This window comes from Schizophyllum commune (genome assembly GCF_000143185.2).
Source record: "Schizophyllum commune H4-8 unplaced genomic scaffold SCHCOscaffold_7, whole genome shotgun sequence".
NCBI lineage: Eukaryota > Fungi > Basidiomycota > Agaricomycetes > Agaricales > Schizophyllaceae > Schizophyllum > Schizophyllum commune.
The window spans coordinates 1,242,757-1,264,516 of record NW_026089544.1 but is presented as its reverse complement, the minus strand read 5'-3'; the positions used below and the strand labels follow the sequence as shown (position 1 = coordinate 1,264,516).

At 59.1% G+C, this 21,760-nt stretch overlaps 7 protein-coding genes across 7 annotated transcripts; 4 read left to right on the top strand and 3 right to left on the bottom strand.

Annotated features, from left to right (window-relative positions):
• Positions 1-211: 211 nt before the first annotated feature.
• SCHCODRAFT_02629012 (tryptophan synthase beta subunit-like PLP-dependent enzyme) lies at positions 212-2,297 on the top strand. Its single transcript, XM_003030910.2, has 7 exons — positions 212-319; positions 367-782; positions 835-991; positions 1,055-1,202; positions 1,271-1,758; positions 1,818-1,921; positions 1,989-2,297. Exons 1-7 carry the CDS (start codon positions 269-271, stop codon positions 2,203-2,205), a joined length of 1,581 nt encoding a protein of 526 aa, XP_003030956.1. The 5' UTR covers positions 212-268; the 3' UTR covers positions 2,206-2,297.
• A 205-nt stretch (positions 2,298-2,502) lies between these two features.
• On the top strand, positions 2,503-7,558 carry SCHCODRAFT_02629009 (uncharacterized protein). Its single transcript, XM_050345505.1, has 12 exons — positions 2,503-2,578; positions 2,630-3,001; positions 3,054-3,262; positions 3,319-3,743; positions 3,795-4,731; positions 4,789-4,950; positions 5,004-5,396; positions 5,451-5,645; positions 5,703-5,958; positions 6,012-6,552; positions 6,605-6,726; positions 6,776-7,558. The coding sequence occupies exons 1-12, from the start codon at positions 2,518-2,520 to the stop codon at positions 7,261-7,263; spliced, it is 4,161 nt and encodes a 1,386-aa protein (XP_050199635.1). The 5' UTR covers positions 2,503-2,517; the 3' UTR covers positions 7,264-7,558.
• Positions 7,559-7,595: 37 nt separating this feature from the next.
• Positions 7,596-10,490, bottom strand: SCHCODRAFT_02506543 (uncharacterized protein; the record flags this gene model as incomplete). The annotated part of the gene is made up of 3 exons (XM_050343178.1): positions 7,596-7,754; positions 7,809-10,355; positions 10,419-10,490. The coding sequence occupies 3 exons, from the start codon at positions 10,488-10,490 to the stop codon at positions 7,596-7,598; spliced, it is 2,778 nt and encodes a 925-aa protein (XP_050199634.1).
• Positions 10,491-14,097: 3,607 nt separating this feature from the next.
• Positions 14,098-16,226, bottom strand: SCHCODRAFT_02505106 (uncharacterized protein; the record flags this gene model as incomplete). The annotated part of the gene is made up of 4 exons (XM_003031314.1): positions 14,098-14,348; positions 14,550-14,976; positions 15,121-15,889; positions 15,943-16,226. 4 exons carry the CDS (start codon positions 16,224-16,226, stop codon positions 14,098-14,100), a joined length of 1,731 nt encoding a protein of 576 aa, XP_003031360.1.
• A 1,113-nt stretch (positions 16,227-17,339) lies between these two features.
• Positions 17,340-17,999, top strand: SCHCODRAFT_02628999 (uncharacterized protein). Its single transcript, XM_050345504.1, has one exon. It carries the CDS (start codon positions 17,683-17,685, stop codon positions 17,869-17,871), a length of 189 nt encoding a protein of 62 aa, XP_050199633.1. The 5' UTR covers positions 17,340-17,682; the 3' UTR covers positions 17,872-17,999.
• Positions 18,000-20,088: 2,089 nt separating this feature from the next.
• Positions 20,089-20,970, bottom strand: SCHCODRAFT_02318842 (uncharacterized protein). Its single transcript, XM_050342360.1, has one exon. It carries the CDS (start codon positions 20,703-20,705, stop codon positions 20,184-20,186), a length of 522 nt encoding a protein of 173 aa, XP_050199632.1. The 5' UTR covers positions 20,706-20,970; the 3' UTR covers positions 20,089-20,183.
• On the top strand, positions 20,736-21,758 carry SCHCODRAFT_01154339 (uncharacterized protein; the record flags this gene model as incomplete). Its single annotated transcript, XM_003030912.3, has 3 exons — positions 20,736-20,797; positions 20,852-20,970; positions 21,024-21,758. 3 exons carry the CDS (start codon positions 20,736-20,738, stop codon positions 21,626-21,628), a joined length of 786 nt encoding a protein of 261 aa, XP_003030958.1. The 3' UTR covers positions 21,629-21,758.
• Between the last annotated feature and the right edge of the window lie 2 nt (positions 21,759-21,760).

Sequence of the window (21,760 nt, the reverse complement as noted above, 5' to 3'; positions counted from 1 at the left end):
CCAGGTAGGCGGAGTACCGCACCCGAGACTATACACCCATGTTAGGGACGGTGAAATTGATGATGTCCCTTGAGTTACTGATTCAAGTGCAGAAGAGATGATGATGGTAGAAACTAAGAAAGAGAACGGGCCAGTCCAAGCGTCCCACGCCACACGGGATTTTCGGCCGAAAAGGCTTCGGTGATCCGAGGAGATTGATCGAGCGAGCACGTTCGCCTGCAGCAATGAACTCCTCGATGCGAGTCACAGTTGCTTGTAGCAAACTACCATGAAGTACTTTTCAACACGCGGGGGCAAGGATTTGCTGTCCTTTGAGGAGGTGCGCTACAAATAACCCCATCACCACCTGCCACTCACCTTCCCCAGGCAGTCCTCGCCGGCCTTGCCCCGGACGGCGGCCTATACATCCCAGAGTCCATCCCCTCCCTTCCCTCAGATTGGCAAGAAGCATGGAAAGACTACTCCTTCGTCGATCTATCCTGCGCCGTCCTCCGCCTCTACATCTCGCCGAACGAGATCTCCAACGAGGACCTCCGCACCCTCGTCGAAAAGTCCTATAGCACGTTCCGTCACCCCGCGATCACCCCTCTCCACAAGCTCGACGACAAGCGGTTTATCCTAGAGCTCTTCCATGGACCGACTTTTGCGTTCAAGGACGTCGCGCTGCAGTTTCTGGGCAATCTCTTCGAGTTCTTCCTTTTGCGGAGGAATGCGCAGAAGGCGGAGGGTGAGCCGCAGGAGAAGCTGACGATCGTGGGCGCGACGAGTGGGGATACTGGGAGGTGCGTATGTGGTCCCAATGTGTACATGCCTATGTAGACTGACGTGATCCAGCGCAGCCATCTACGGTGTGAGGAATAAGGCCAACATCTCGGTCTTCATCCTCCACCCCAAGGGGCGCGTCTCGCCGATTCAGGAAGCCCAAATGACTACCGTCACGGATCCCAACGTGCACAATGTTGCCGTCCAGGGTACTTTTGATGACTGCCAGGTGCGCATGCAGAACTCTGATATGTCCCATAATACTGACACTAACACACCTCCTACTCCACAGGATATTGTCAAAGCGCTCTTCGGCGACGCAGAAATGAACGCAAAATACAAGCTCGGCGCGGTCAACTCTATCAACTGGGCGCGCATCCTCGCGCAGACCGTCTACTACTTCCATGCTTACTTCAATGCACGCAAGCAATTACCTGCTGGTACGTACATGCATCGCGGGTTCTTCACACCTTGATATAATTAGACGCTGACCGCCTCCCCCTTACAGATGCCGAACTCCAATTCGTCGTCCCCACAGGCAACTTTGGCGACATCCTCGCCGGCTACTACGCCAAGAAGATGGGGCTGCCAATGGGGAAGCTCGCGGTCGCGACGAACGCGAACGACATCCTCGCGCGCTTCTGGCGGACGGGGAAGTATGAGAAGGTCGACTCGGCTGCTGCCTCAGCCCCTGGTGAGGCAGACCCAGCATTAGGCTCGTCAGACGGGAAGCAGGCAACCGCGGCGGGCGGAGTGAAGGAGACGTTGAGTCCAGCGATGGATATCTTGGTGTCGAGTAACTTTGAGAGGTTGTTGTGGTATTTGGCGAGGGAGGGGGCGGAGGGTGCGACGGAAGAAGAAAAGAGGGCGAATGCGTCGGCGACGTTGGCGCACTGGATGTCGCTGGTGAAGACGGACGGGCGGGTGGAGGTGCCGGTGGCAGCGCTCGAACTGGCGAGGAAGGACTTTGTGGCGGAGAGGATATCGGATGAGCAGGTGAGAGTTCCTGGTGAGGGTGGACACAATCGAGAGGCTGACGGAGGTGCGCTACGCAGACATTAGATACCATCAAAAAGCACTTCCTCGCAGACCAGTCGTATACGGCAGACCCGCATACTGCGGTTGGGCTTGCTGCTGCGGCGCTCATTGCGGCACAAAAGTGAGTGCTTCCCTTTCTCGGCACTATCACCCTCTTCTCAATACGCATACTCATACTGCCTTTTCAGCCCCCAAAATACCACCCAGATAATTCTCTCCACCGCGCACCCCGCCAAGTTCTCCGAGGCCGTCTCTCGCGCGCTCAAGGAGTACTTCGAATTTGACTTCGAGCGCGATGTGCTGCCGGAGGAGTTCCGGGGGTTACTCGACAAGCCGCGGAATGTCATCGATGTGCTGAAGGCGGATGTGGAGCTGTTGAAGGATGTGATCAAGAAGTATGCGTAGAGACGGGGTGATGGAGTAGAAGACAAAAATGTACTGGATCTGTATGGTGTACTCACAGGCTACGATAAGGTGGCCAGGCGAGGGAGAGAGGAGTGGAGGATCAAAGTAAAGAAATGATCCCTTTCAACATCTACCATTGCACCAAAAGGCTCAAACGGAGGTATCTGTTGTTGAAGCACAAACACTGCCTAATGCGGCAATTTTGTCCTCATGTGAGCACGTGCTTTCATGACTTGATCGCCGGTGCCGAAGTCCGGACCGGGACCGGAACGTGGCCTCGTCGCGTCGCGTCTCTTGTCACCGTTTGCCACCATGTCGGACTCCACCGCTCCTCGACGCTCGAAGCGCGACAGGAAGACGACGCAGCTATTTTGTGCGTGCATCTCTCATGAATCTGACGCGCTTTCCTGACAGAGTCACGCAGCTAGCCAAGGTTCGAACAACAAGAGACGCGCCGGGGAGAGCGAGACCGAAGCCGACACCCCAGGCCAGTCAGATGTTGAGATCGACGATCCAGAGGAGGGGGGAGAAGACACAGTGCCAGCTGATGATGAAGAGGAAGAAGAAGACTATGAAGGGCCCGCGAAAGCTGCGCCAGGCGCGGGCCGAGGCAAACGGAAAGCGGCGAGCAAGCCCAAGGAGCCTCGGCCTGTCAAGAAGCCCCGAACGGCGCGAGTGAAGGGCACGGGTACGACGACGCGTCGTGGTAGAAAGCCGAAGGAGGGGGAGGATGTGGTGTTCGACGCGGCGCAGGTCGAAAAGGACACGAAGATATCGTCGGACAACCCCCTGTTCAGTGCGTGACTGTTCCTGTTGACGCGTATTGCGTAGCTGACCATGCGGTATAGATGCTATATTGAATCCTGCTGCGGCGCTGCAGTCGACGGCGGAGGATTTCCTGGAGTCGTTGAACTCGAGCCCAGGACACGCGCAAGCCGAACTGGTCAACTTGATCCTCCGCTGTTGTGGCTGCAACGACTCCGTGAACGAGGACGAGGCAGTTGACTACGATGGTGTTGTCGACGCGTTGGACAATTTCACCGAAGCGCTTAAGCAGGTGCGTTCACACAAATTCACCCGAACAATAGAGCACTAAACGCGTCGCGTGCCCAGGACAACTCCCCCACCTACCCTCTCACATCGAAGCTGCCCATCTTCAAGAAATTCCGCAAGTCCCTGTCCGAGTTCATTGAGCGCCTCATCGTCTCTGCCGCCGATCTCGGGTCCTTGTACACCTCCGACCTCATGCCGACGCTCCAAACATGGGTCGTGCCGATGTCGTCCTCGCAGATCCGGAGCTTCCGCCACACGGCGACGGTGCTGGCTATGGAGGCCGAGACCGCCCTGTGCGCTGTCGCTGCTAAGGTGGAGAAGGAGGCCGAGGTCATAGGGCGGCAGCGTGAGGGAGAGAAGAAGCGCAAGGCTGCGAGTGCTGCTAAGGGCAAGGGTGCACGGGAGAAGGAGCTGGAAAGCAAGCTTCAGGAGGTGCGCAGCCGACGGAATAAGCTTGCGGAGTATTTGAAGGAGTTTGTGGATGGGTATGCGTCGTGTGCTACTCTCAAAGAACAGTCTGGCTGACTATTTCCTAGCGTCTTCGTTCACCGCTACCGCGACCTTGACCCTACCATCCGTGCCGAGTGCATACATGCACTCGGTGTCTGGTTCAAGAAGCACCCTTCCACTTTCCTTGACACCTCTTACCTCCGCTATGTCGGCTGGGTCCTTTCCGACAACAACCATCACGTTCGCCTCGAAGCCGTGCGTTCCCTCCAGCATGTCTACGCAGCGACCTCCTACCTAACCTCCCTCAACCACTTCACCGAGCGCTTCAAGCCGCGCCTCATCGAGATGGCGACCAGCGACATCGAAGTTTCCGTCCGCATTGCGGTCATCCAGGTCCTGTCCGCGATCGACGATGCGTCACTGCTCGAAGATGACGAGCGGGACAAGCTGTGCCTCCTGATATTTGACCCCGAAGCCCGGGTGCGCAAAGCCGTCAGCGAATTTGTGGCAGGTGCGTGGAAGGAGTCCGTCGATGAGCGCCTCGTCGGCGTTCAGCCCTCTTCTTCCGACAAGAGCCGCATCGGGATCAAGGCGCTCGCGATCCTGCTCGTCCGCTGGGGTCAGACGCTGGACGCAGACAGCGAGGAAACGGAGTCGCAGCAGGATGCAGCGGACGACGACGTTAGCGAGGCCGCGAAAGCGCGCCGGAAGGAGGTGGGCGTTCTCCTCGCGAACTCGCCCCGCAACCGCATCACGCTCGCCGTCGACGCGTTGTGGGACGTGCTGGATAGCGTGCAGGATTGGGAGGGGCTTTTGGACCTCCTTCTGCTCGACCATACTGCGGCGGAGGAGGCAGTGGGGTCCTCATCGCCGAGCAAGCGCAGGAGGGCGAATGAGAAGAATGCGGGTCCGGAGGCTGTGAATGATGCGTGGAGGCTGGATGATGAGGAAGAGACGATATTGTTGCAGGTGTTCGTGGCAGCTGTGAGTAAGGCGAGGGCGGAGTCTGTGGGTGGGAAGAAGGTGCGTTTCCTATGCAGATACGCATTTCAATCGTGCATGTGCTAATTGCTTGGTCAGGGTGAAGAGGAGAAACTCTCGAACGACATCACTCGCGCACTCATCACAGGCCTTCCGAGACTATTTGCGAAGTACCAGGCTGATCACACCCGCGTCGCTGAGGTGCTCCTCTTGCCAACTATGATGAATCTCGACCTCTACCTTGAGATGCGCAAGGTTCCTGTGAGTACCCCTGGTTCACTCATCCTACCAGCAGCATCTAACGCTCCCACCAGGCCTACGGCACCCTCTGGGACGAAGTCAACAAGCTCTTCCTCTCCCAAACCGCCATGTCCGTCCTCGTCAACGCCGCCAAGGTCATCTACACCCTTATGGACGCCACCGCGCTCTCGAACACCAACAGCACGAAGATCGTCGAGCTCGAGGACGAGCTGTCGACCAGCCTTCGGGATGTGATCGCTGGGCGCGACGAGATCGAGGTGGCGGTGTTCTCGGAGGACGAGGTGCTGGCGTTGACGGCGATCTGCACGCGGTTGGCGGTGTTGTCAGGGTGCAGGGATCTGTCGGGGTGGGTGGACGAGAACGAGGGAGGGAAGCAGAGTAGCGCATGGGATATCCTCATGGCGCTCTCTGAGCGAGGGCGGATGGGACACAAGGAGGAAGAAACGGTGCGCGTGTTGCTGCATGCGAGCCAGTACAGAGGTACTCACGTTACTTCGCAGATGATCGAGCAAGCTTTGACCGTCCTCTCGCTTCACATCTTCTGGAAAGCGAAGGGGCTCACGATCGATTCCGAGTCCTCAGACGATACCCGTTACAGAGATACCCTTCGGGAGCAGCGCGACTCCCTGCTGCAAAAGCTGGTCGACTTCTCCTTCAGCAGTCAGTCGAACACAGTCGATGGTGTGAAGCGAGCCGCAAGTCACTGTGATACGACCGCAGCCAAACACTTTGCTGATCACGCATATATGCAGGCTTTCAAGCAACTGCTCAACATTCATGTCCTTTTCGCGACCGGGCAGACGAGAGCGGCGGATGGTGCTGTGCTGCCGCTTGCGTCTATACCCGTCACGTTGGACGACGAGGTGCAGTACCGGTGCGCTGGGTTCATCCAGGCGGAGGTCGAGCAATATGCGGAAAGCATGGGTCGTGGGCAGAAGCCCATCAATGACGACGGCTCGGACAGCGAAAGCGAGGAAGAAGATGAGGAAGATCGCAATGTTGTGCAAGGTATGGTCATTCCTCTCTCCTTTGAGTTACTTCGGACTGACATTGTCTGACAGTCGATACGAAGTCTCGAGCACAGCTGGAGAAGGAGTATGTCTTCGTGGATGTCATCACAACTTACCTGCGTGCAATACGTGCAGGTGTCATCGACCTCCGGCACTGCGCGGTGCTGCTAGCGCACTACGGTCGATTCGGCGCTAACGTGGACAGCTGTTCCAAGGTCGTCTTAGACAGCCTGCGGCAGGAGTGCCGCAGAGGCGGCGACACAGAGCTCGTCGTCAGCGTCATCACCGAGGCCATCCGGGAGGCCTTCGACTTGGTCCTTGGCGGATACGTTGCGGACGAGTCGAATGCCCTCAGCTTGGCGAAACTGCTAGCAACAGCGATGGTCATCCGTGGCGCACAGCTCGCTGTCGTGCATAGTATGGATGTAGACCACATCGTGCAGATTCATACGGACTTGCTCGACTGGATAGGCAAGCGTCTGGCTGGGTATCAGGCCAACAGCAGCAGACGACTTATGAGGAAGGCCTTGACTTTCTTCCGCGTGCTGACGCCTCTGGTCGTTGGCATCAAGCCTGAGGATGGCCTTCGCATGTGAGTAGTTTTGGTATATGCGCGACATTGTGGGTACTGACAGCTCCTACAGTAAGGCACACATGGACCAGGTGCTAGCGGAGGCCAAAGTCGCCTCGACCTCCACCGCGAAGGAATGGGATGCCCATAAAGCGTACGAGAAGCGTCTCGGGGTATCAACAGCACGCCCACGAGGTACGTCTCTTCGTTCAGAATTTGTTCTCGATGCTCACATGACATGTAGCAACTGGCAAGGGCCGCGGTCGACCCCGCAAGGGCAAAAGTGCAGCCGCCGTGGTCACGGACGACGAAGGGCACACCACCGAAGAGGAAGCGGTGGTCGTACGAAAAACCCCCACGCGTCCACGACCACGCGCTCGTCCTCGACGGGCCGCCGCCAAGCGCAATGGCGCAGGCACCGACGGGGAGGCGTCGCAGGCCGAACAATCAGATGTCGAACCGGAAGGATCTCCTGCGGCGCGCGAAACGACGACACCTCGGGCGTCTAAGACGTACGGGAAGTCGCCCAGAAAACGTCCCACGAGGGGCGCTAGCAATCCTCCTACTGAGGAAGAGACAACGCCGCGGGCCTCTCGCAAGAGAGGCAGGTCTGTGGTCGAGGAGGAAGATGAGGAGGGCGCTCACGACGAGTCGGCACCAGTCCAGTCGACGGAGGAGCCACCTTCATCCCCTGGCGAAGTCCAAATTCGCAGGAAGCGTGTTCGGAGGTGAAGGGTGGGCGTCGACGGTTGGACGATGCAAAACTGCAGTTTGCTTGATGCCTGATCCTGTACTTATTTGTCCTGCTTTGCTCTCAAGTTGTTATCAAGTATGTATGCTCCATCCTTTCCTGGTGGACTAAGTGTCCCTGGATTGTACCAAAGTATCAACAGTAATAAGTTACGTCGTGCTTCATCAATGTCATGTCAGATAGATACATATGGTAGACGCCAGCGAAATGACAGAATGCGAGATTACGAGGTTTTCCAAGGTAGAATACAATATGCACGGTGACTCTGGAAGTTCGCAGGGTGACTATTGCTGCGATGTCGTGAGTACGCCCTTCAAGATAACTGGTAGGACCTCATGTCTATCTCTCCAGCGGCCAGCGATGCTCGTGGAGGTACTGACCGCGAGCGAACCCGACGGTCATGCTTCCATATGGGCGCGCTCGCGTCAAGCTTGCGCTGCTGCCTATGTCCTATAGCACCGTCGGATAGCGCCTGCAGAAGTAGTCAGAATACATATACACCGAAATGTAGGCTTTGTGCACATACCCTTGGTCTTCGACCTGCAGTAGGTGATAGAGAGGACCGACCAGGGAGGCGCGGCACAGGCGGGATGCCATCGCTGTCGGACGAATATCCAGACTTCGCCCCAGATGATATGGTGCTCGTCCGGCGACTGCTACTCGAAGGACGAAGCCCTGCCCTTGATACTCGCAGGCTACTCTTCCGCGACGCAATCACCCTGCTCGACCGCCGACTCGACCCAGGCGTTGAGCCTTCCACCTTCACGCACATCTCGTCGAGCTCCTTCGCGACTGCACTGGCATGCTGCCACGCCTCATCTCTCTCCGCCTCCAATTCCCGAGCATGTTCGCGTTCCCGGTTCAGCTCCGCGCACCGCCGCTGGAAGCTACTATTCAGCTTGCGCAAGGCGACCGACAAAGCACTGCTTTGATGAGCAGCGAGGAGAGACCTGAGCTCGGCGATACGCTCGCCGGTGGTGTGCAGGTCCTCGCAGAGCTTGTCCAGGCGAGCAGAAACATTGCGCAGTTCTTGCACATGCTGCGACCCGGAACCCTGCGCTTCCGTGCTGCTGAACATCGAAGACAACGAGGACAGCGTCTGGTCCCGAGCACGCTTCAAGGACGCAAATTGTGCCTTGATATCGATCCGCCGTTCCTCCAGTCTGCTGAGTTCGGTGGGAATTCTGGTCTCGACATCTTCCGGGCGAAGAAGGCGGATTGACGACGCCTGCGCGGAGTGACGGATAGCCTGCGACACCGTAGACTGGAGCTGCTCGGATGTGAACACCAGTTTGGCACCGTCGAGCGTGTATGCAGGCCACCTGTTCGACGATATTCTGCTCACTGGGCTGTGAAGCACGGCGTCGTTTGCTTCGGCCGATGAGCGCAGGCGACGGCGTCGAGAACCGCTGCTAGGCAGAGTATCTGCACGACGGCGTATACTAGGCATCCGCGGCCCTGCCGGAAGCGGTGGCCGCACACGTACGCGACGGAAGGAACCTTCAGTAGACGCCGTAGAGGGCAATGGACGAGCCTCATTGGCGTTGTTGGGCGGCGGCTCAGCCTGACCTTGTTGAGTGTGATGCCTCTGCTCATCCTGCTCGTCCTGCGGAGGCTGGCAGTCCCAGCATACAACGTGGTATGGCGGTGGAGAGCCGAGCACAGACTGCCCTGAGGGTGATTCGCTGCGGTAGCTGTGATGGTTGGGACGTGAACCGTCGTGAAGAGCGTATTCGGGTATAGCACCAGGAGGGGCAGGAAGACTGCGTACAGCCGGAGCCTCCGTCGATGCGGGACTTTTCACATCCTCGCTATGCGTGGAATCACTGGGTGCCCGAACGTGCGCCACCGTGGTTGCAACAGCAGGGGCAGCAGAGGATGGAGGTAATTGCGACGGTAGTAGGGGCGAAGTCGTTGTCACAGGCGGTGGCGGAGGTGGGATCGAAGGTGGAGGCGGTGGCGAAGGGTAGGATGTCGCTAATGAGGATGTAGAGTGCGAACCTATTGTGATACCTAGTTCTGGTCGAGGGCGACTTGGCGACCGCGCACCTGCCCCTCTTTGGACGACAGGACTATCCTGTACGACAGGAGTTGGGTGCACGGGCGATGCCGGTGCTGGCCGTGGCCCGGAAGGAAGACGCGGGGTGCGTGGGCTGCCCATCCGAGGCGAAGTCACCGAAGCATTGGACACAGCAGGCCGCCTGACCAAAGAAGGAATGCGCAGAGGAGACGGGGCTGGCAAAGCCCCAGTCAATCTGCTGGAGGGTTGTTCGGAAACCGAAGGTGCGGCGGCCTGAGTGGTAGCTTCTTCTCGGGCTGGACTTTCAGGAGAGTGCGAACGCGATTGGTCGTCAGCAATCTCCTCAGAGCGTCGGAAGACGGGCAATGAAGGGCTGAAGCCGTGCAGGTCCCCTGCTGCTCGTGTAGGCACGACCACTTCCTGGAACATGCTTGTCGCAGTTTGGTCATTGTCCTTCACGGGAGATGCCGCAGGGGACACCTCTTGCGGGATCGAAGGAAGCGCTTTTTGAAGAACTGCGTGTCGAGTGGAGTGTGGTCCGTCCCAGAAGTTAGCGTATCCTGTCCCTCCTTCAGCGGTAGCGGGTCGCGCAGGTGCTCTTTGCTGTACATCGATGCGAAGAGGTAGGGACCCGGGAGAAGTTCCAGGTCGGCTGTCAGACGAGATACTTCTGCTGCGCCGAAACTCGCTTCTCGAGGGTCGCAAGGGTGCAGGCTGAGGAGGGCCTGGTACGGGGCGGGAAGGCGGCTGCCCAACGCTCGACGAGCGAAGTCCTGCGCTTTCTCCTAGACCACCAGGTAAAGGCGGTGGCTTAGTGGTAGGTACAGGTGGCAGGTGGCCGATAGTGGTCGAGCGCTTCCGCTGTTCCACAGTCATCCCCGATGCTCCCGCTTCGCTCGCTGAAGTCACTGAGCTCAGTGATTGACCCTCTAGTCGCTCCTTCATCACACCCGCGACCGTGACCGACCGCTGGCGGGCGGGAGCGGGTACGGACGGACTTCGACTCTGCGTACTAGGACCATGGTTTTGTGGGACCGACCCCGAGCGCATTAGCTGTAACGGAGTCGTCGGTGATCAGTATGGTGCGTCTCGTGATGATGCACGACGGAAGCACACCTGGGAGGTTGGTCGATCACTGATAGGGAGCAGAGACGATGTGCTAAGAACGCGGCCGTGACCTAACGCCATAGACTCGCGCTTGCGCTTAACATCGAGGCGACCTGGCATTTGTCAGTAAGTTCTGGTGCGCTTCCGGAGGAAGTATGCAGTAATGTACGAGACGGATCAGGAGAACGCGACGAGTGGATGGGAAGAGAAGAAGAAAAGCCTATCACACAGAAGCATCCTTATACTCACCATCCAGAGGTATCGCTGACGTCCCAAAGATCGGTGATATGATCCCCGAAGACACGGAACCGCGAGGCGAAGAGGGCCCCCTCGAAGACGACGCGGATTCCGCAGAGGTCGAGGAATGCGACTGCCGGCGGGGTAAATCTGGCGGGAAATACCTGCGAGGCGATATAGGAGGAAGCTCGAAAGAATCGCGCAGCAGTCGTTCTCGATCACGTTCCGCTGCTAATCCTGCCAACGTAGCGTCGGCGTCCCACGACGTTCCATTGTCCGCGGTCAAGGGTGTCGCTACTTGTGACAATGACTTCAGGCTCAGCAAAGAGCCCTCCTCCGAGATCGGCGTGAAGGTCGGGCGGAACTCCATGCGTGCCACAATTTCGGTGAACGTCGGCTTCACGGGTCCCAGAGCGGGTGGCTTCGAGCGAGGCATGATGGGCGGCGTGGAGCCTGCGCTTGCTGCACGCTCATCACTTTCGCCCGACCCCTCAGACTTTGCCTCCACTTGCGGATTATCAACCTTCACCAGCGAAGCCCGAGCCACCGTGGCGCGCTGAACTGGAGCCGCGAACACGGCGGGACCGATGCCCTCGAAGGGCTGTCGCCCTCGTACCTCCTTCTCCTCCGAAGACGCAATGGAAGGACCCGACCTGCTAGCGGATCGATCAGGGCGAATGGGAGACATCTCTGTCCGTCTGGGGGACATGGGCGGCAAAGGCGTCGTCGACGGCGTCTCATCCGTCCACGGGCTACGCGTTCCATGCGTATCCTGGCTGCCCCGCCCAAACGACAGCGTCGGCTCCTCCTCGTCGGACGCGTTCCCCGAGGGAGAAGACTGACTATATGCGCTGCCGGATGTCATTCCGCTTCGCTCGGAGGGCGATTTGCTGTCCTTTGAGTGCCTTCCGTTGCTGTCCCCCGAATGCGCTCCATTACTTTGCGGCCCAGTGCCGCCATCCTCTGTACGAGGCACAGGGCTCTGCGCCGCACTGCTCTGCCACGAGTCCGTCCTACTCGTCCAGGACTGCGTCCGACTGCTCAGCATCGACTGTGCCCGGCTGCTCCCCGCGTAGGACGTCGGGGGCGACAGGATTCCCGAGATCTGCGAGAAGAGAAGCTCAGGATCCGGTGGCATGGGCGGTGCGGGCGGTACTTCCACGCCGAGGGGTGAGGTCGCGAAACGGCGGGGTGATATTGGTAGAGACGCGTTGTCGGCTTGTGATGATGCATGGTATCCTCCGAGTCGTGGCGAAATTGCAGTATCAGGTCTCGGCGAAGTAGCGCGTCCTGAAGGAGAGGTAGCATGTCTTTGCGGTGATGCTGCAGGCGCTGACGACGACGTCGCTTGCGTCGCGCGCTGCACGAGGTGAGGCGGGATCGTAGATCGAGGTGGCACAGCCGGGAGTGGTGATGTAGGAGGGGGCGATGGAACGCCAGACATTGACAACGCAGCAGGCGCTGAGATCGCAGCTGGCAGAGGTGGCACAGGCGGGACTGGTGGCGCAACGAGGCCTGATGATGATCGCGAGTGTAACTGCCGCGGCTGACCCCCTCCAACTCCAGTGTTGCCACCTTGCGCAGCATTCAGCGGATGCTCGCCGGGTGCGAGGGTAGCGGAGTCGTGGCGCGTCAGCACAGAGGATGATGCACTTGCGTGTCGCTCGCTGTCCGACAGGGCGAAGGAGTTGGAGAACAGGGCGCGCGCGAGTGTGACGCCGGATTTGACGGAGGCTGCGTCTTCTACAGGAGAGCCTGGCGGAAGCAGTGTGGGTGCAGAGCTCGAATTTGGGTCCGGAGTCTCATTCTTGTTATTGTCGATCGAAGGGGGTATTCGGATAGGGGAGGGAGAGGGTTTGTCGGGTTGCAGGAGATGAGGAGGAATGTTGACGAAGGTCGAGGCCTGTAGGAGATCTTCAGCACGGAAAGCAGGGAGGAGAGTGGCGCACGCACCGTCATTGCTTCCAAACTTGCAACTACTTCCTCCGATGTCGACACCACCGATGCCTCGTCTTCAGTGTTGCCCTCCTGCTCGCGCTCCCTTCTCTCGTTCCACAGATGATCTGGAAAGTGCTCCGCTAGGGGACTATTCGAGAGATCGAGGCTAAGCTTCGCGACCGGTGACGAGAGCATATGCGCTGTCGAATGCGATCTTGGACTGCCTGCGCCCTCTGTCTCCGCGCTCTCCCTCTCCTCCTGAACCGCCAGCTCCGGGGCCGCGTACGGATGCCCGGAGGACCCATCGCGCTGATGAGTGACGAACGGCGATCGCCCGCTGCCCCCTTGGCCCTTCGCTCTCTTCTTCGGCCGGTACGAGATGAGGGACGACAGCATGCTCGCTCGTGCGCAGTTCCTTCCTCTTCACAGCCGCACTGCGCGCGCAATGGTGGGAGCAGGAGCAAAGTCAGGACGGGTTCCCATCACAGTGAGTGCGTTGATACCTATGCGATGGGCATCAGCACCGTGAGCGCGGTTTGGACCGTGGGGTGGCCCGCAACAGATGTTTGATCGAAGCCGCCGTGTAGCGTGACGTGAGACGCCGCCTGAGACTCTAGAGCGGGATGGGTCGGCGCAGCAGGAGAGGCAATGACGAGCGTTTTGAGGACAGGCGTCAAGCGAGCAGGGAGGTAGAGTTGAGGGCAGAGACGTAATTCTTTGAGGACGCGTGGGTGCTAGCCGCAGATCAGACATGCGGGGCTAGTCGGCTTAGCAGCAAGATAACACGCGGAATCTTCGAGGGCATAGGAACAGCATGCGCTAGGCTTAGTGCGCCCGCCGTCCGTCCAGCAAAGGTTCAGGATCAACAATGACGGTCGAGAGAAGGATGTTGGACGGACAAATATTTGGTCGATTGAGTTCGGCAAGTCCCGGTGACATGGCCATAAAGCACCTTCACCGCCTTCCGGACTCCAGCCTTCGCTTGTCAACACGCCTCGCCGCTCGCACCGCAAGTATTAACAACATTATATTGAGGACTTCTGTGTACGTACGCAGCATTCAACAAGGTGGTAATGTTCCAGAAGAGTAATAAGGATAGTAAGCAACGAATTACTGGGCGTACCTAGCATAAGTACGTGCACGCGCGCGCGGCGTGCGCGTCAGCGATACAGGCAGGCAGCAGTCAGATAATAGACAGGTCGTTCAATGCAATGCAGTCGAGTACACAGTCCGTTTTGCCCGCGCGCCCAGCAGCAAGAAGTGCTAGTTGGCGCGCGCCGGGCCGCGGCAGGGTATGCACAGCCGGTCGTGGCGGGGTATGTACAGCCGGTCCCGTCAGCGCGCAGCGCCGGAAGCGTCTGGTCGCGGGTGCGCCGTGGGCCGCCCATCGGCGCCCACCCGCGCTGGGTCGCCACCGTAGTGTTGGTGATCACGTTGTTGCGAAAGGAAGGTCGAAGATATGTGATCAAAAGTAGAAGAGGGAGGACTGGGCCCAAATATTTCACCGTCAGCGTCACCGGTCCTTGTCCTTGTCGAGCACCTGGGCGATCGAGGGGGAGCGGCCGGTCCGCAAGTTGGCTGCGTAGGCGGAGGCGGGGGTCGGCGTCGACGCGAGGCGCTGCGCGATGCGCGCCTGGCGGGCCTTCTCCTTCTCCTTTTCGCGCTCGCGCTCGCGGTCCTTTGCGCTCGAGACCTTCGTCATCGAGGGCATGCGGAGGGGTATTGCCGATCTGCTCGATACGGCTTCGGGTATGGAGGAAAGTCCTGGGGAGGAGGATGTGGTAGACTCCGCGCGGGTGCTGCGAGTGGTGCTGCGTGCTGCGCTCGACATGCTGGCGACGGACGCGCTTCTTGCGAGGGGTAGGCCGCTACCGCTACTCGGAGCCGCTTGCAGGTAGCTTGGCGGCTTCCGGTGCGTTCGTATGCGTCCATGCAGGAAGGAAGTCGAAGTCGAAGACTCCGCACCCGAGGCACCCGATGGCCCTTCCCATGCCGAGTCTGTGCGCGCCTCCGTCCCAGAGGTCGCGTACGACTCCGCCCCAGAGTCGTTCTCCTCCTGCCGTACGCGCAATTTCTTGCTCGATAGGGAGGTCGGCGATGGTGACCGCGCAGTCGGTGATCGGGGTGTAGACGGAGTTCGCGGCGAGTCTGAGCCCGGCCCATTTACGATGACCCAAGTCAAACCCTTGATCTCCTTGTCCTTTCGTGACACTTCACGCGTCAAAGACGACACCTTTTTCTCAAGGGCCGCCTTTTCCGTTGTGTGCGTGTCGATCACATGGCGGAGGTGGTTGACCAGTTCGTCATATCGTTTATTCTGCCTGACAAGCGCTTCGCGCAATTCTGCAGCTGAAGCGTTGTCGATGTCCAGGGCATCCTGCGAGGGGAAGGGCTGGTCGTGCGACAGCAGGAGGGGCTTGGGACCAAAGTGAGGGGAAAGAGGGGATGAGGGAGGGGATGTGGAAGGAGTGGATTGGTGTTGGGATAAGGAACTCGAATGTTGAGTGCCCAGGGTGCTGACGGTGTTTGTGCGCACACGATTGCTCGAATTTGTCGTGTTTGAGCTTGATGAGGATCTCGGCGACGATAGGGATGGCCCCGCGGATCCTGCGCGGCTTCGTGGGGGAAGCGGCAGCGGGATGTTCGGCGGGGGCGTCGAGCGTGGCAGAGTCAGCGCAGAGCTGCCTCGATGCCTGCGCGTCGTCGTCGTAATGCTGCTCGACTCGTCCGCGGACAACGCGGACCCCCAGGTGCGACGTTTGTAGTCGGTGGAATCACGTGAGATGCTGCGATTACTGGAGGGCGTCGCAGGGCTGGACTCGACGCCAGAGTCCGAGTAGTCGCCCGCGTCGCTGGGGCGCAGCCGCCGCTTCGCGCTCGCCCGGCGCACCGAGGACGTCTCTGCTTCCGTGAGCGTCCCCCCGCGCGACTGAAGATCGTTGGACTGACGTGGTGTGACGGAGTCGTCTTCTGAGGCATGTGAGCCTGATCTGCTCGTCGTCGAGGGGCTGGGCGTGGGCGTGGGATAGCTCTCCTCGGCGGACGCGCGGGTGAACAGATCCTGGTATTCGTGGAGGTTATCGGGGGACAAGGAGACCGTGATGGACGGCTGCATGGCTTTCCTCTCCGCAGGCTTCGTGCTGGGGCCGGGCAGGTCTGGCGGGGGCTCGTTTGACGGCTTGTCCTTCTTGTGCGTGCGCTTGGTGCTGAGGAGGTGCAGGATGCGTCTCGAGTGCGAGGGCTGCTCGTCGGTGTGCGTGTGGTGTAAAGATCGTGTGTCAATGCTGGTAGCAAGAGAGGGTCGTCTGCCGAACGCGTTAGTACACATACGCGCAGCGATCGACTACGCGTCACGCACCCTTCGCTGGTTGCGCCCACGTCTCTGTTCGCGCCTGCGCTGGAGAGATGACTGTCCGTGTCCGAGATGGCCTCACCGGTGGACTTCTTGCGAGAGCGCGCAAAGAAGGACGGTATTCGGCTCCGCTTCGTCGACCACTCCGATTGAGGTTCGGACGGAACTGTCAGTGTATTCTCCTGCGAATCCCGCCGCGCGGCAGTTGCAGATGGGTGGTTGCTGACGGACCCCGCGGAGGCTCGCGTGCGCAGGGCCTTCATGGAGGAGCTCGAGGCGAGAGGGGACATCGTGGGGGATCCTGTGGGGACGGTGAGGGAAGGAAAGACGGTGCGTGTCCGGTGGGTATGCGGGAGGGAAATGTGAACTGTGACAAGACGCGCCGCTCGCGCGTCAACACGCGACAGACAACAATAAGAGAGGGGCTACGGGGTAGAGATTCGGGCGGCGGTCGAATCCGAACAACGGTGAACGTTGTTCATGCCGGATGACATGAAAATTGGACGGCCTTCTTGTAAGAACCTGACCGACCCGGCAGGACGATCCAGTACTGATCCCATCACTTTGACATGGAATTTGCATTTCTGAAACAATGGAGATCGTCCGAATGGGGACATCAACTTCCACTGCGCCCTCGGCCCGGGCGGCGAGCGGCACTGATTGTGGCTTGCTCTCGACGTCCTCGAGTGCAATATCCCGCCCATTTCCTCCTAACCACACCCATCCCCCCTTCATATCGCTGCATTCCCCAGCATATGGACGGCTGCTGCGTACCTCGGTGCCCGTTCATCCCGTTGTGAAGGTCAACCATGAACTCTCTTCTTGTTCCACGTGCCTGGCTGTGGGCGTTACCGCCTTTCCCGTATCGTGTGGTCTAGCGCTCACCCATTGTATTGCCTCGCCGTTGCGCTGCACGACGCCCCAAGCCTCGGTACGCTCGTCGTCAGCGTTCGTCGCCCCTCGGACGACGATCCGTCGGCATTCATGACGACCGCTCCCCCCAATTGTGCTCGAAATTACTACTCATTCGCGGGCACGCTGATGGAAGCGGCGGCGCGAGCAACAGTCAACAAGGACGAGAGGCTGTGAGTCACTTACGTCGCCTTCCCGTATCCGCGCTTTGTCACCCATACAGCCCGTGTCCACCGATGGCAGACACCCTCGCCGCCGCACACCACTTCCCACTCGGCGTTCATCGATGGCCGCCACAGTTATGCAAGATAGTAAGTCTTCATGAAGCCCATGTGCGCTAACAATTGAGCAGTAATGAGCGCAGCCTTCGCGTACTGAAGAGGACGCTACTGCTTGATTGATGTGATCTTTAGTCGGACTCTGTACGTCTCCGGTCCCCCTCCTTCGCGCCCTATAGGCTTTCTGTCGCGCCCCAAACATCCACAGGCGGACCTGGGGCGGACGATAGGTGTGAGTCACCTGCTACGTCCTCGTCTTTACACACGTCCATGTCCTTTCATAATCCATCTCATCCCCACCGGTTAATCTCGCGCCAGCCCCGCGCAAAAGATTTCTCTGGTTCATCCGAGCTCTTCTGATGTTTCCTTGGCCCCGCCGCTTCGACTCGTCCCCACCGCTTGCCATCTTCTCCCCACTGCATGCGACACCAGATATCCGGTGGGTACACCGCGATACACTCGCGCACCGGAAATGCCTGGGCGGAATACCAGCGGCCCGCAACTGTCAGAACAAGCCAGCGGACCCCTGCGTTAGCTACCGGTGGCCTTCCAGCGGATGCTCCACACGCCCCACCTGCCCAAAGAGGACGCTCGGGCGACCTCCGAAGCGCGCCTGCGCACGCCCGCCCTGCCACTTATGCTGCTGTTCTTTGTGCTCCTCATCGACGCGCCTCCTCTAGTTGCCTTGCAAAAGACGCATACATCCATAGTAATACAGGAAGGGAGGATGCTATGGTGGCTGTAGGTACTCGAATACGAAGCTGGACGCCGGCAGCGCTCGTGGGCTTGCTAGCCCGACCTCGTCAAGCGCACCCGTCTTCCCTCAACGAACGACCTCGCGCACTACAGTGAAGCGAGCGCGCACGGCCGAGCGAAGACACCGAGGGCCACACCGAACGATCACACACCTTGCCGCTGCAATACGCAGAAAGCGGCCGAATGGGCGGCGCACTGACTTTGAGTGGGCGGACATGGTGGTTGCGGTCAAGTAAGGAGCACCATCGAAATTTGCCTAAGTCCCGCACTTCAGCTGGGGCGGGCTTCTCAGGCAGACTCCAGCGCTCCCACGATCGGGCGCTGGAAAGGGCGCGGCTTTGTTCGCTTGTGGGATCCCGCCGAGCCTTCCGCTGGAGTCCAGCGGTTTGTCCTGACGCTGGTATGCGGTGGCCACGCCGCTGGCTGCCTACCGGAAGCCGCTGCCGGGCCTTTTCCAGTGCACGCTTGTGCGCCCGTGTACATAACGCGGACCCGGACTCCTGCACAGATCTTGTGGATGACGCGTACGCTCAGGGTTCTGCAGAAGACCTCAGATGCCGTGTTGACCGTCTGTTGGTGCCGTGTTGACCGCCTGCTATGCGGGTGAGTACCGCGCACCGTACTGCCTGAGTTTCGCGTCGCATGCGATTCGCTCATATCCGTTCCGTGCGTGCCACGCCTGCGCCGCCCGTGCGGTCCCTCTTGCTTCTCGTACGTGGATCTGGCAAAGAAGGACCCACGAAACCTTCTCCGTCAAGCGAAACCTTCTGCGTCAAGGGTCAATGGACGAGCTTGGCAAAGAGTTCCCAGTGGTTCCCGGCCCGCTCAAATATCGTTCTCAGCCAGGCTTTCCATGTTCTCGGTCAGCTATGCTTCTTTCACAGTCACTTTGAAGCTTCCTTTCCAGCCAGCCTTCTATCATTTCGGCCAGCCTGAAGCTTCTTATCAACTGCAACCTTTCGAAGCTACAGCTTCATCCTTTTGGTTGCTTGCACTCTACAAACCCTTCATTTCGATGAGACCATCGACACTCCCGCCCACTTTGCATCGTACGACTGAAGCCAAGCTTGCTCATGCCCTATCCGGAGTTGTGGCGAGCAGGGCCCACAAACAGGGCGTGTGTGAAGGTGTGTGAGGGCGACAGGGCTCGAGGTCGTCTGCTCATTTCAACACCGGGCGTACATCGAGTGCTCGGGTATCTTCAGCCCGGCGAGCCTACGTGTCTTCATCCCGGCGAAGGTATCTTCACACCGGCGGGCGTACATATCTTCACCCTACCCTATCATCCTGCCCGCAGACCTCAAACAGCGCCCACTCTGCGCATAGTTGGCCCGTTTCTTCCCACTCGATGGTGCGTTCTTGAGCTCTTGTCTCGGATCGCGTTCTCGCCACGCTCCTGTCCCGGTCCCCGTCGTTCTTACCCACGTTGTCCCATTGTCAGTACGCTCACCCTCTGGTCCCGATGTTCTCACCTCGCGATCGTCCGGTTCCCGCCACTCGATGGACTGCCCGCGCGTCGGCGCCCTCTCATCTTGTTCCCATCGGTGCACCCAATGGTCCGTCCCTTCCCTGACGGGCGTGCCTGCTTCATTATACTGTATATTGAAGTGCGAGCCCTCGCACTGGGGGCATCAGAGCCCTCCGCTGGCGAGATCAAAGCCTTCGCGTTCGAGGGATCAGAGAAGGTGTGCACTTGTGTATTTCTTACTTGAATCTAATTTTCCACTCTTGTTCTCCGCCCAGTCCCCGCGTTCTGTTCACCCCGAAGTGGTCTATTGACCCCGAAGTGAGCAGGCGGGCGCCGACGGACCTCGTGCCACCACGTCGGAACTCGTGTAACGGCGCCCGAAGCCCTTGTCCTGTCAGCGCGCCCGATCGCGAAGCTCGCGACATCTCACCAACCTCTCACCCCGAAGCTCCTGTCCTCGCGCGACGCGTGCGTGGGCCGGAACTCGTGTTATTGCGCCCCAAAGTGGCAAGTGGACGCCGGGCCGCGCAAGCGTCCAGTGAGATCGCTGGGATGTGCACTTGGAATTACGGCTTGGAAGTAAGGATCTTGGCTTCCAGGTATATGGTACCGATACTGGGTGCGCGGCTCTGGTGCTTCCCATACCTGCAAAGCTCCCTGGAAGTACGGTTCTGCGGCTGAAGGTTCCGAGCTCTCATCTTTTCTCTGTGTTTGTTGATCACCTTCCCAATTTCCCTCCGCGCCCCGCATCGTGCAACGTGGACGTTCGATCTGCCACCGCCGCGCAACGTGTCCCCCAATCTGCCGCCGTCCGACATGTTCTGCCTATCTTCTCAATCTGACGCCGCGCCATGTGTTTCGTCGAATCCGCGAGCCGCGAGGAGTCCGCTATTCCCCCGCCAGCGGCCGTTTTCGCCAAGTAGCCCAGCCCCCTCTTTCAACTCCTGTATGCCATCCCGGCGCCCGTCGTCCTTGTCCGCTATCCCAGACGCCCTGTCCGCAGCCCGCTCGGCGCTGTCCACAATCAACTCAATGTCGACTCGTCGAGAACCTCGCGCCGGTTTGACAGGCATCGGGGGCTTGCCGGCAAACAGACTCCAGTGTTCCGATGTCATTGACCGTGTTCCGAGTTTCCTGGAAAGTGCTTGCTCGGTGTTGCGGCTGTCAGACGAATCTGCAAAAGTTCTGAAGATTCTGATCGGGAATTTTATGGGCACAAGGCAGGACTCGGCTCGCGGAGGACAAACGGAGGACGTGGAGGGTGAAAGCGACGTGACGGGTGGTGTCCCGTAACGCGAAAAGGCAGAGATCGTATCGGCGCACCTCGCTCGCGCGTACGATGGTCGCTTGCGCATGCCAATGGTCGAACGACGTCTGTACAAAATATGCACTACCTCAAGCCCATGCTATGCCTACTCGCAGCCGCCTCGGGTGCTGCAGTACTTAAGTACGCTCGATGATTGCAGCCTTGTCTGCGCTCCCTTCCGCTTGGGTTACGCAGCTTTGGTCATTCCTTCGGCGACCCGGGTGTCGCAACGCAAGAAGAGAAGAGAACTGAACTGAACTCGATGCCCCTTCCTATTATTGCCATCCTGGACGGGCCATCTTGGCGCTATGATGGTGAGCATCCGTGTTCTACTCGAAGGGATATCGACTCATCACGGTAAAAAAAGAGAGCGGGGTCCATGGGGCGCACGAGAAAGCACTCGGTGCTCTGAGTGGCACACGCTGGAAGGCAACAGACGACCTGGAGCCCACCCATCTCACTCTATACGACATCACTTCGAATGTCGCCTCGCGCGTCGATTTTGGCTCGGAGCAAAGCATCCTTCATCAGCTCTCGCCGAGTGGAGGCCGCCCTGCCCAGTACTGTAAACCTCTCTTGTCGAGCACGCACCCATCCACGACGCCCCAGCAGCTACCGGGAAAGCACCTCCTTGCCGTTTGGGTCGCTGTAGAGCTGGGGAAGAAGGAGATGTTTGTCGATTGGTACGAGGGAGAGCACATGCCGATGCTTGAGAAGGTTCCCGGGTGGCTTTGCGGGCGGCTGTACACAATCTCGGGTGATGATTCGCTTGGGGTGCATCCCGAGGGCAGACCAGAGTATCACTTTCTCGCTCTGCATCAGTTCTCGGAGGGAGGGTTTATGGAGACGAAGGAGCTAAAGGCGTCGCAAAATACCCCATGGATGGAGAAGGTAGTGGAGCATATTACTGGCAAGGACCTGCGTCTGTTCGAGCGTGACATTGTGTACGAGAGGATTACCAGTCGGTTGTAGAATACCTGTTACTGGTTAAGTACCGCAAATTAGTACAGAGAAAGGTACTTAGCGCTGTTTCCGTCTTCTTGCGATTGTGGTGGCAGAAAACTAGAATTGCGGCATTTGCCGGCCAGTTGTGGGTGCTTTATG